Genomic DNA, 13341 nt, shown 5'->3' with positions numbered 1-13341 from the left:
TTTGGTTAGTGCCGAGACCTCTTAGCTGTAGTGCATTTTGTCTTGCCAGTGGGAGAACTCATTGCTAGGGAAGAGACCAAGAACTTCACATGGGTTCAGGAGGCCGATGATAATGTTTTATATAAAGTAGAAAAGAAAAAAAGCAAAAGCAAACTAAACCAAGAGTGACCCTGATTCGTATCTTGGCAGAGAGATGGGATATGCAAAAAAAGGGGAATTACTCAGCAACTTATACACCCTTCCTTTTTCACCATCTGGGAAGAGTTTGTTCTCAGAGAAGACCCTGTCTCTGTCACAGGCAAACATGGTCCTCATGCTAGATGGTTCCACTGCTCTTGATGAGTGGTGGAGTTGTTGATGATCATGGTTTCCATCTTTGTGTCTTAACTGATCTTTTAGCCATGCTGGGTCCATGCCCTCAAATGCCTTAAAGATCAGGACTCAAGCTTGAATTTGGCTTGGCTTTCATGCCAAAAGGTGGCCTAGGGAGCAGAGGGTAAGTTTGATGCACTTGTGGCAGCCAGGGCTTCCACTACAGCATGCTCTTCTAGCTGGCATTTGACAAGCACTGTGGGCTTCTTGCCCAGGTGTATCACGTAGCTGTAGTCTAGCCAAGAAGTGACAAGGCTATGACTGAGACTGGCTTGCTTCTGCCAGAAAGGCATGGCTTGCCTTGGCCAAGAAGAAACAATGAAAACATTACACTGGGAAGTTCACTGAGGGAGTTTGATGACACTGGGAAGTGCAGGAGTGTTCCAGAGACAGAGGCTAAGTTGAACAGCTGGCAGGGTATTTTAGATTTTGGAGTCTGCACTGCAGCTTTAATATTGTACTTTGTATAGTTTGTACAGTTTTTAATAGTTTGTGTAGTTTCCAGAGAAGGGTTTTAATACTTTCAATTGTTTCTGCAACAGCAGCTCTGTTGCTTCAGTTGTAGGTCCTGAACTGGGTTCAGATTGTGTCAGATGCAGCAAATCAGTTTTCCTTTGGAGAGGCTTCAGCTGACTTTGGGCTAACCTCTACCCGAGCTTGCTCTGGAAAGGAGCAGCTGCTCAAAACCACAGTGTTTTGCACACATTCAGTAGGGGGTTTGGGATGCTTAGCTCTGGGGAGAGTGGCTGCACATAGTTTCTTGTCATGACAACTGCTTGTACCTTCAGACACAGCTCCCTCTTTCTGCCCTTTTTTTTGGAGACCTTACTAGGCCTCTGAGAAACAGCAAAACCCTCCAAGAGGAGGGAAAGAAGTTTAATCTCTCTCAGACCGGCTAACCTGCTGGAAAATTTCTGTGTTGCAAGTGCCTATGGGTCTGATGTCTGGGCTCTGAAGATAACCATGAACTGGTAGTGTCTGAGCAAGAATAATGGACTGTACAAGGTTGGTGCAGATTGCAGAGGTGCAGGTGGTTGGCAGCATGGATTTCTGACAGTCTCACCAAAGGCAGGCAGCTGGTGTGACATGGAGACATTGCTCTTTGCAAAGGGCTGACTGCTCAAATTTCTCAGAGGAAAGCAGGTGAGCTGACCAGGTACCTGGGCAAGGCCTTGAGGGGATGATTGTCGGTGAGTTTGCAGCCCTTCCATATGCTCCTTGTGGGCTAAGGAGAAATACTCCAGACAGAAGCTTCTGAAAAGCTGCATCTTTGCAGTGAAGATAAAGCCGAGCTTTCCTGACCACATAGCAGGAACCCAGGGGATTTGCACAATCTGCTTGTCTGATCTTTGGTTTCATTGTACCATGTTGTGTGTAAGAACTAGTGCATTATCTTGGAAATAAAAGGACAAGGGATTATCCTGTGCCCTGGTCCTACACCTGGATCTTTTGGTGCAGAGTGCTCCCACTTGCCCACAGCTGTGCACCACTCACTTCAAACACTGCTGGATCATGCAGTTGAGGCAATCCAGGTTTCCCCACTGCTGCCAAGTTGGGGACACTGGTGCCACACTGTCACATCAGCAGGATTTTCTGTGTAGATAGGGTGGTGCTGGGCTGTCTGAGGGCTGACTAACGCAATGCTGTAGTGCGTGTGAATGAACTCTCCTCCCCAGGCAGTGTGGGGCCATACCACATTGTTTTTCTCTCCAGACAATGCAGTGCTGGATTGTAAGTAAAAATGCAAAGCACATTGCAATGTTTGCTCTTTATTAATGCACTAAGATGCATTCGCTTGAAGCAGAAGGCTCCTGCCTGGCTTGGTTTTAAGCTCCGTGACAGGCTTCCATAAATAACATCTTAGCAAGGTACAATTCACCAGATCTGACTGGGTGAGAGCCTGAGCTACACAGCGGGCACTGGAAGGGGCAAGAAGGCATGGAAGGGGGTCCAGACCCTTTCCTGGCAGGTCAGGTAGGCTTGACAGACCTGGACAGTGGCAAAACCAGCACCTGAAATCCTCTTTCCAGAGCAGGGAGCAGGCGAATGGAGCGGCAGATGAACTCCTGTGAATTTCAAAATGTCTGGCAAATACCAGGGCATTAGCAGCTACTGGAGTGGAGCAAAAGGGAAGGAGAAAGCAATAACAACCAATTTGCTTGTTCTGCAAACCTTCACTCATTGCTTAGGTGGCATTTGAAATCTGTGCTCTGTGAGTATTTTTGTTTTATAACTGGGAAACTCAAGATAAACTGCATGTACCATGGATGCAGCAGAGGCTGGAGGGATACATCTTAGCTTCTGAGCCTATGGCTAGACCACTGGGGCATGCTGTTTCTTGTTCCACCTCTAGAGAATGTGGCAGCTTAATGTGATTACAGCTCAAAGTTCCAAATCCAAAGAATTCCTACATGCTGCCAGGTAAAGCCCAGCTGAAGAAGGTCCCCTGGCCTTCAGGTGTCAGAGCTGGGAGGTAACAGTAGTTTCAGTGTAAGGCACACTGAATCTCAATCACACAATAGTCTGGCAGCTATTGAGGTGTGATGGCCATTTTTTAGGGCAGTATTGGAGTCAGTGTCAGATTTATGTTTGGCTGGCCAGGGAACAGTCCTATTGGATGTTCCCTTGGGCCTTTGTCTGAGAACTTTCCTCCTGCAGTCCCACTGTTGTAGGTGATACTGTGATTAAAAGTGAATGAATGCTTTTGACCTTTTCACCTTTATCTTGCCTCCTGTGATTTGTTTTCCCTATGGAGTGTAAGATTTTGGGGTAGCTGTTTCTTTGACCACTCTAACACCTTCCACAACCAATCCCTAGGCTGACCTGACTGAAGATCCTACAGCTATAAAGGTAACTGTAAGGACCTTCTGTCCTCTGTCCCAAGTTCAATGGGCAGAGGCTTAAACAAGTAGCCTCTTGTTAAACGAGTGACCCCTGCAAACTACTGCCTTTAAGGTACACAGCATCACTACCAGGCCACAAACGTAGAAAGCATCTGAGAAGGTGGGAACAGCACCAAGAATTCATTTTGCCAAGTGCTGTATAGCTACAAAGCTGTGATTGTTTTTGCTGCAAAGAGCAGGCCAATAGAGTGGCTTCACAAGCAGTTAAACTACATGACGGTCTCTGTCTGCCAGGTTCGCCAGGCTGGATAAACTAAGGCTGCAGGATGTGGCTTGTGCCCCAGTTTGAGCAGAGAATCAATCAGTTGTGTTCAAGTTGGAGGAGAGTTACTGGGGAGCAGGATAGCAGAGCGGGGACAAGAGGCTAGTGCTCCTCTGGGTGCTGTCGCGCATGGTCTTGTAACAGCTGCACTCAGTGCTTTGTCCAGCTGCTTTCTTCTGCTCCCTCAGGGCCTGGGCCGGGTGCGCTGTTCCAGCACGGGGAACAGCAGAGCTATGACACAGGCAAGTGCTCAGGAGGGAACAGAACGCTTGCAGGGGATCATCTCCCAACCGGCTCCAGAGGAGGAGCTGCAACAGGCTGTACAAGTTGGGAAATACACGCGTACCGATGCGGAGAGGCTCTGCTTCCCCTCCGGGGCTGTGCAGTGCCGGCGCTGTCTCCCCTCCCGGCTGTGCAGTCCCGGCGCTGTCACCGACACGCACACCGCTCTCTCGGGGCAGCTCCGGCTCCCCTCACGCCCCGGGCAGCACCTAGGGGCGGCGCGGCCCACAATGCTTTGCGAGGGCAACCCTCCCGCCGGCTTCCGCTCGGCCGCCCTGGCTGCGCCCTCTTAGGCGCGGTTGCGGCGCCGCACTGCACCGCGATTGGCCAGCGGCTCCGCTGCCTCTACCCTCTCGCCTCTCATTGGTTCCCCGCCGCTGTCACCGCGAGGCCCGCCTCCTCCGGTAGCACGCCGTGTTCTCATTGGGCGCGGCGGGGAGCTGCGCGGCGCATAGGGCGCGGGTTGGCTGTGCGGGCCGTCCGTCTGCGCAGTAACCAGGCAGCGGGCTGCGGTGCGCCGGTTTCCACGTCAGTGAGAGGGAGCGGGGCCGGTGTCCCTGCCCGTGCCGCGCGGACCCCGCGCTCCGCGGCCCTGCCGCCACCTCCGCCGCCGCCGGGAGGGAGGGGCGGACAGGGGCCGAGCCGAGCCCTCCCGCCCGCGGCGCCGCCCGCCCGCCCGGTTATGTGAAGCGGCCGCCGCCGCGGGGAGCAGGCGCCGCCATTTTGGATGCGGGGGTCAGTGCCGGGCAGCGACCGCCTGTCGCGACGTGGGGGCGGGAGGGAGGGGAGCGGCGGCGGGGAAACCGTGCGGGGCCAGCGCGGGGCGGGGACGGGACCGGGGCAGCGCCGGGGGCCGGGCGGGCTTGGGGGCGGTGGCCCGGGCCGGAACTGACACGCGTGCCGGTGCCCACGGAGCGGGGGGCGCGCGGGCCCGCCTGGCAGCGAGCGCCGCGGGCGGCGGGAGGAGCCGTGCGGGGTCAGGGCTCGGGCCGGCCGCAGGCAAGGGCAGGTGGGCGCTGCACCTGCGCAGGCATCCACTCCGCTCGCGCCCTGGTGGCTTGCTGCTTCAGATCGGTGGAAACGGGCTTTTCCCGGCATATGGTCAGCTCTGTGGCTGTTGCGGGGGAAAGCTCGGAGCTCACTTAGCGTGTATGTTATGAGCTCATCTGGTGGCATGTTTCATAGTTTCAACAGTATGGAGTAATTGGAAGAAGGAACATGCCCCTCACCGTATTAATCTTAGGTTTCATTTTTGTTATGCAGTTTTGACAGGTAAATGCGAGTTGCCTTTCTCTTCTTGATTCCCAGGCCTGATCTCTCTGTTGCAGCTGCATGTGAAGGCTTGCAGAGGAACTTGTCCCTTTCTACGTTTCTGACGTGCCACCCCTACCATGTTGCTTTTAAACGGCATCCATAATTGCCTGGAATTTTGGTGTCACTGAACTGCACAGTTCCATTCCATATTTATACATTATTGCTTTATATCACTTTTGTCCAGGCATTAGTAGCTAGCCTTTGGAAAAACATCTTAAGTTCTCTGAACCTTTGCTGCCTGTGATGCTTATTGCAGAATAGTCACTACTTGAAAAACCCAAGCAAGTTAAATTTCCCTATAGAGGTTCATGTACCTTCCATGTGAAGTTTAGAAGGAAGAAAATTAGCTTTTTCATTGTCAGATGGGCTTCTGGGAAATCTAGCTAGTGGTGAGATAGGCAGGAATTGTTTGTGATTCGTGGTTGTGCGTTCTCTTTTGGTATTAGTGTATTGTATCAGGACTCTGGTGGCCAAATCTAGGTCAAAGGCTATGTAGATTATTCCTTCATTGTCATAAACAGTGAAAATTTAGGTCAACAGAAGCTTACTTTGAAATACTACCTTTCTATGTTGTGGTTGTGTTGTTTTTCATTGCTGCTGTCTATTGGAGTAGTTTCACTGCATTTGAATCAGTTGCCATAGCTGAAGGCTAAAGTTAATGATAGGACGAAGTGACTTGATGGAAGTCTGCCAGACCTTATTGCTTCTGGTGCTAGCTCTAGCTTTTTTCCAGAAGACTTGCAGACATTTTGCTGCAGAGGAGGGAGTGTTTCCTAAAACTGCACCCAAGACTTCCTGTGGTGATACTCAGGAGTAACTTGGGTTCCTATGCATTGGGATGTGCAGGGGTAACATGTTCCAAGGCTGAGAAATGTAGTGTTCAGTGCATGTATGAAATAACATTTGCAGGTGTAAATCTTGTCAGTGTTTTCATATGAAGATTTTATATGTGATGCTATTTCAGAAGTCTCAGAATAGTGATCATTTTTGTCCATAGAACGCTGTTAAAGGTTTTGAGAAGATTATGAATGTGAGCTTTTGTTCTTTTATGACATGATTAGGCATCAACCTTTTCCCAGTTAGCGTTCCCAACACTGTTATCAGTGAGGTTGCAAATGTTAACAGGTTCTGTTTTTCTCGTGGTGGCCTGGGTACCTTGTTGCCTTGGTTTGGAGCTGTCATTTTCACCATGCTGCCTGTTGAACTTCTGTGCAGGAGCATATTTGAGGACTAGTCTGCAGTTTTAAGCAGATGTATGAATCTGTCTCGACAAAGAAACAAGAGTTTATGTACAATTAACTGAAGGGTTAAGGAGCTAAAAAGCATTTGAAGTTTAGTAGGTACCTTTGTTTTTTTAACTTTTTCCTAGCTTAAGACCACAGAACTGAATCCATTTGTTTCTGTATTGAGTCTACTATCTTTGTGTTTGATGAAAGATTGCTTGCAGGAAAGGCATTTATTCTTCATCTGAGGTCAAGAGGTATTGAAACAATGCCTTTGTTAGGGAGGTTGTTTCAAATTTTTTTATGATCTTCAGTCTTAGTTCTGTTAACCTGTTCAACCAACAATTTTACAATAGCCCATTCTTCAAACCATACCTCTGTAACATTAAGCCTGAATTCATGTTAAAATTCTTTTTTCTGTAAGTTGAACAAACATTTAGTGGTTTTGCTTGACTCCCACCATGCTCTTGTAAACCCAGATGATCATTCAGTGCTGGTCTGGTAAATTGTGTAACTTGTTTTCTCTGCTGCTTCAGAGCATTAATTTCAATCTTAAAGCTTCTTTCAATATAGGACATCTATACTGAGCTCTAAAGTGGGATCAGTTGTTACTTCTGGTGATTATACAGTTGAAGGAGCACACACAGAAATTACCCAATTGTTTAAAAGGGGTAGCCTTTGGGAAGTTTGGAGTTTATTGACGCTATATCCATCACTTGAAAGAAACTTCTACATTTTTACAGGAATGGATGGTGCTTTTGGTGGGCTTAGCTTACAAGGTGCATCTCTATGAAAATAGTTGTCTGGCTTTCCTGCTTACTCTGTAGTTATTTTCTGTTTCCTTGTCCAGCACAAATTTGTACAGGTGCTTTGCATAAGTGAGGATATTCGGCTTTATGGTTGACTTTGGAATGTGTGTGTGCTATTGCTTGGTTAGCTGCAAGCTTAAATGTAAAGCAGCATTTCCCTCCGTCTCTGCTCAGTGTTGGTGGGGAGGTGAGCTGTTGTGCCTGGTGTTGAGGTCTGATTTTGAATTTGCATCTCCAGCACGATAGGTTGTTGCAGTTGCACTGGTCCAGTGAGCTTGTTGTCATGCATGAAGTGAATTTTTGTACTTTTGAATAAAGTTATATTTAATGTAATCTGCAGTGAGGAAAGGAGTGCATTTTCATTGAGGCTTCTCAGATAGTTACCAATGAAATACCCCCATACATTTTTCAGGGTTTTAGTATGTCAGGAGAGCCCTGCCAAGCAACATGGGTTTTTTTGCACCCTTACTTGAAAGGATCAGGTTAAAAGAAAAAGGTGTGTATTGCAGGCTTTTGTCTATTTTCTTCATATTTTGCTGCTTGCAGTTAGCTGGGCATTTTAAGTCTTCTCCATTCAGGAAAGACTGAGTTTAAAAAACCTTTTCATCTTAATTATTTTATGTTAAAAATAGAGGAGAAGAAATAGGAATCTTACAAACAGATTCAATAGTATGCAGAAGAGCATTTAAGCTTTGGCATCACTTAAAATATTGCCAAAACTATCGAGTATCTATGTATGAGCAACTTTTGTAATAAGTATGTCTGGTTTATGAAACTATGTTTCCATGTCAGTTTGCTAAATGCCTGGAATGGTGCTACGCAGTTTACGTGTTCAATACTGTTTTGTAACTGTGAAGATAAGAAAAGCTTAGGTTTGACAAATAGGAACGTATAAAGGATTTCCTCAGAAGTACTTCTGTGGACGATAGTTTTGAGCTCTGAAACTGCCTATGTAGAAATACAGAAAATAATGGAATTACTGAGAGAAAAAATAAATAAGCAAGGAAGCAATGAAAGAGAAATCTCCCACTCATGCCTTGTACTAAAACAAGGACTATAATGTGAAATAGAAAATATTGTGATCAATGGTATTTCAATGCAATTTTATAAATAATATATGGAATAATTTACTATTGAGGATGGGAACATCTCTCAAGCATTAGCCACATGACTAGGAAGTGTATTTGGTGGTTCTGTTATATACAACTGCAAAGGAAAGATATAAAACTTGGTTCTTCAGGGCACAAGCAAAAAGCACTATTTGTCTGTCATGACTCTTCCTACAAAATACTTTTGTCTTAGCCCTTAAATTATTGTCTTTCACCTGGGAATACTATTACGTATAACTAATTTGATGAAATAAACAATTTGGCCATAAGATTATTCATTCTTTTGCAAATACCTAAAAAATCAAAGCAACAAATCTGATGCTGTCCTTTGATAAGGTATCTTTTTATAATACTTTGCTTTCTTTCCATTATTTATGGGGTCTTGAAGCAAATTGGTCTCTTTCATTCAGAGGATATTTGTGTACTTGAAGCATTGTTGATAACTTGGATGTGTTAACCTGAAGCCTGACAGATCCAGGATGCATGTACTGAAATTTCTGTGATGGTCTTTCAGAGGTCTTGGATAATCCACCAAAATAATTTCCTTCCAGTTTAGCTTTTGCTACATGGGCAGAAGTGCTTCTCATAGTCTCTGTGTTTTATTACCCCCTGCCTTCTCTTCCCAGCTGAGCCCTTCAAATGAGCCTGTCAGATTTGAAGTGGTGCATCAATGTTTCACCTGTTTTCAATCTTTTGCTTCCCTATGGATGACCTGTTGTGATTTCAAGCTGGAGTCCTCATTTGCCTTTCATTCTTCTGAAAAAGTCCTAGTATTTGGCTATCATTTCACTAAATCCTTCTCATTTGCAGGCATGGTATCATCTGACTTCTTAAGTCCTGTTTATTATTTATAAACATTTGGGTCTGTTCATTCCCCTTCGTTCTTATTTCTTTATGCTTGACTGTATCTGGGCTACAGCTAGTATAAACAGAACAGTCCCACAGTAGTTCACTCTTAATTTCTTTTTCTCAGACAATTACAAATATTTATTGCTTTTAATTTCTTTTCCCCTCTTCTGCCTCTTTCTGGGTGCATCAGTTTAAGTTTTTTCCCTGAAAGACCCCAGACTACCGGAGAGTAAATGTCTGCCTTTAGCTTTCTCACTTTTTCTCCCTGTGTTCCATGCAGTTTTGTCTCTAGTTTTGCTAATTTCTTTGTGGGATCTTACTCATGTCTATTTTACTTTCCTCCTTTCTTAAGAGCTTTGTTTTGTGAAGGAAGTGTGAAATCAACGTCTGTTACAAATTACTTTATTTTGTCAACGTTTTAAGTCCCAAAGAGGTTTGCTCTGGCCAGCTTATTCAACCCACTGATGCTTATTTAAGAGAGTACAAGGTTAGCTTTGTGTTCCATGTAAGGCTGCAGGAATTTGCGTAAGTGCTGGAGATGTGTGTGTTATTGCATTGTCATGGATGTCTGTCCTGATACCCCTACTCTTTATCTTTCTGTGAACTTACATAGACTAGAAAAAAATGAGGAATGTGCCTTGGCAAAGTGATCTCTTGCATTACAAATGTCTTGTTAGAGCTAACTGTCTGCTCTCATGGTTTTGAAAACACACTGTGGAAAAGTGTCTTCCTTTTGATGAAGTACTTCTATTTGTTATATGTGATAACTTGTATTTTGTGCATGCACAAAACAAATCTGAGAGAGTTTCTTGTATCACTGCAGGCCTTCTCTTGATTAGGGTTGACTTCATTTTATCTGAGGAAGACAATTACTCTGAGAGGCTAGAGATTAATTTGAATTACCTTTATTTTCAGAATTGTCAGGATGGTGGATAAGAACATTTACATTGTACAAGGTGAAATCAATGCAGTGGTGGGAGCCATAAAGCGTAATGCCCGATGGAGCACTCACACACATGTGGTAAGTTACCTTGAACTGTTGCTGTCTGTGGCAGCAGAAGTACCTATATCAGAAACCACCTGGCTTTGGAAAAGTACCTCAATTTTTTGTAGCACTGATTATAGTACTTTTCTAAATAAAGTTGGAATAACTTTCTACATTGTTTACATTGGTTTTGACTTCTCATGTGCCAGTGACTGTAATAGCTACAAAGCTGGAAATCTCCTACCTTTTTATCCTGTAAATACGAGAACCCCACATTGTATTGTGTGGGAATCATCTAATTTAGACTTTTATTGCCTGGAATGTCAGAGAATTTGAATGCATGGTGTTATTTTACTTACCACAATGTTTTTATGTTTCTTTCATACCCTCCTAGAGAAGATAGTCTTCATCGTGAAAGCCGTGAAATAAAAATTGGGGAAGTCGTTATATGTAGAGTATTTAAAAATTTTTCAAATGGGATAGTATCTGTTTTCAGTTTTGTTTTGTTGCTGCTATCTGTATTCCTGACTAAAACCTGTTTTTAGTTTCAAACCTGCTTTGGTAAAAGCCCTAAATACAACATTTCATAACCTAACCGCACATTGGTGAGTTTATGGCTGCCACAGTGTAAATATGTGCATGTGGCACACTGTATCAGTGGTGCCCTTCGGAATGTCACATGAATAGCAGATGGCTGTCGTCCAGCACAAGTGGTTTCAGTTTGTCAAAGGGCAGGGCCCTTTTTCTTTCAATCAGGCATTTCTTCATTAGAGCTCACCGCCTCTCCGTCCAAGGTGCCAAGGTGCGGGTGTGGCTGCACTCAGCTTGGAGAAGCTGCTGCTCCTCCTTATTTTAATATCATTAAGATAGACTAAGGCTAAAGGATGCAGCTAAGTCATATAAATATTGCACTGTGATTCTTTCTTCAAGTTATTTTAATGGCATAAAATGTCATTGTATTTCTGTTCCCATTACAATCTGCATAGATTAACATTATAGCAAATCCAGATGAGCCATTTCAATATGGTATGAGTTAGATTTGCAGTGAAATTTGTTGAACAGCAGAAGGCTAATCAGAAGTACTTCTAAGGGCAATAAAACCAAACCAGAATGCTGAATTTTGGACCTATGCTTTGACATTTGAGCTATATGATATTGGGGAGCACTGGCAGGAAAATAAAAATGCTTTTCTTGGATTTGATGGTGTACACATGCTGACAGTGATAAACTCAAACCACAGTACTTTTGTGAGGTCTTTGATGAGGTCTTTAACAGATTATCTTCAGGAATATGTTGGGCTTATTAATTACTTACTTCCTATGTATAACCTATAGGATGAAGAAAGGGATCCCCTGCTTCATAGCTTTAGCCACCTAAAAGAAGTGCTGAATAATATAACAGGTAAGCTTCTGCAGAAACCAGCAGGTATGTGCACCTGCTAGGGTATATACAAATAAATGTACAGGTGTAGTTGTCTTATTTACTATCCAGAAGTCATTACTGAATTACAAGAAAAGAGGAAATACACATATACTTTTATGTGTATATAATAATAATACCAATGTAAACTAGCAAATAAATGCTAGTTTAGCATTTATTATTAAATAACATTTAATTTATTAATAAATAGCAAAATAGCATTTATTAATAAATAGCAAAACAAAATGGCAAGTAATACCAGTGTAAACTAGCACAGAAATACCACTGCTGCCATTGTCTATATGGACATATATATATATTCGTATATATGTATGTATATATATTTTTGTGTGTGTATGTATATAGATATTTTTATAAACATGTATGTTTCTTTGATACACTGAAGCTTGTAGTAATAGATGAAATCTGATGTATTATCATGCATAGCTTTTTTGTAACTTTTTGCATTTCTAACTGTGAAGCATGCTCATTCTTGCATCAGTGCTGAGTCTAGAATCTCTTAGAAAGTGAGCTCCCTAGAAGTACAGTAGTGCTGCATCCAAGTGATGACAAGAGGTGCTGAGGAAACATGCCAGTTCTAAGCCCTTATTCCTTCCTCTTTTGTATCTGCCTGTAAGTGTAATGCTTCACTTTTCTTTGCCAGGTTAACTTCCTGTGGTTGTAAGCAGGATTTTTCTGTCAGATCATGACATCTTAAGGAGCTCCTGAACAACTTGCATTTCTGTATAGTGTCTTTGTTCTGGATGTTGTACTAGTACCTGGACTACTTGGCAGTCTGGATTTGTGTGGTTTTTTGTGACCTCACTCACTTTCTGTAAGTTATGTGTGCAGGCACCATGAGCATATTGGGAGGAAATTTTCATTTTCTCCCTTCTATGAGATAAATTTTTTTTTTAAATAAGCCTCCTGAAGTTCTTTGCCATTATTGCAAATATCTCTTCTCATCAACAAGAGCAGGGAATGTCAGGATGCTCAAATAAATGCAGTATAAGTAAATGTCAGGGACTGGCCATTTATCTAGAGCAGCTAGATACAGCGTGCTGTTGACTTGTTGGGGAAAAAATGCGAGTTCACAATCTGATTATGTTAGAGAAAGCAAAGTTTAATGTACTGAAAGATTCAGAGACTCCCTTTGTATTAGTCATCATGTAAGTGTGGTTCCTGCTGAGAATAAGTGCTTGTATATGGTGATGATGGCATGTTGGTTTGACTACATGGGATTTTATACAGGTAATTTCAGCTTCAGTGCCTGCTATTCACTGACTAGTGTCTTGAGATAGGACATCATTGCTGTGCTCCATTTTTTTTCCATTTTAGACATGGGCTTGTTCCCAAGCAATACCGTGAATGATACAGAGTCTCCTGCATCATTTTCCAGGCAACCAAAAGTCCAGTCCCCAGCATAGGGGTTTTTTGGTGATTTTTTTTTTTATTTTCCTCTAGACCTTCCTTTCATGTCTCTTTCATTAGTTCATGGAAATGCATTGCTTTTATATTTAAATTTATTCAAGCTGTAATCTTTGACATTTGAGTTAGCTTTTAGTACAATTTTGCATTTATAGTAATATATATTATGTATTTTCTCAATCCCCTAAGAACCCATTTTAATCTGTTCCGGATGCAAATTTCAGGCTGCCTTGTCCCATCTCCCCTCTTGCTCTCTCCCTCCCTTCCCCTCCCCCATGGAGCATGTTTGATCAGGTGTGGCAGGAATATCCACTGTCAAGCTGCGCCCTTTATATTAGTCAATATTATCCTTCCTTCCCTCCCACTCCCTTCATTCTCCTCTGGGC

General features: G+C 43.7%; 1 protein-coding gene across 7 annotated transcripts in view; it reads left to right on the top strand.

Annotated features, from left to right (window-relative positions):
• The first annotated feature begins 4302 nt into the window (after positions 1–4302).
• GBF1 (golgi brefeldin A resistant guanine nucleotide exchange factor 1) overlaps positions 4303–13341 on the top strand; it is a 104953-nt gene continuing 95914 nt past the window's right edge. For 5 of the 7 annotated variants that reach the window (XM_085065402.1, XM_085065401.1, XM_085065399.1 and 2 more), the window contains exons 1-3: positions 4303–4554; positions 10039–10144; positions 11443–11509. In XM_085065402.1, coding sequence (XP_084921528.1) covers positions 4547–4554; positions 10039–10144; positions 11443–11509 — 181 coding nt within the window. In that variant the 5' untranslated portion in view covers positions 4303–4546. The remainder of the gene's footprint in view (positions 4555–10038; positions 10145–11442; positions 11510–13341) is intronic. The other 2 variants (XM_085065404.1, XM_085065403.1) reach the window with 2 other exon arrangements.

The sequence above is a fragment of the Lichenostomus cassidix genome, chromosome 6, assembly GCF_008360975.1.
Source record: "Lichenostomus cassidix isolate B80296 chromosome 6, HeHo_3.0, whole genome shotgun sequence".
Taxonomy (NCBI): domain Eukaryota; kingdom Metazoa; phylum Chordata; class Aves; order Passeriformes; family Meliphagidae; genus Lichenostomus; species Lichenostomus cassidix.
The sequence above is the reverse complement of the archived record's forward strand: the minus strand, read 5'-3'. Positions and strand labels throughout refer to the sequence as shown.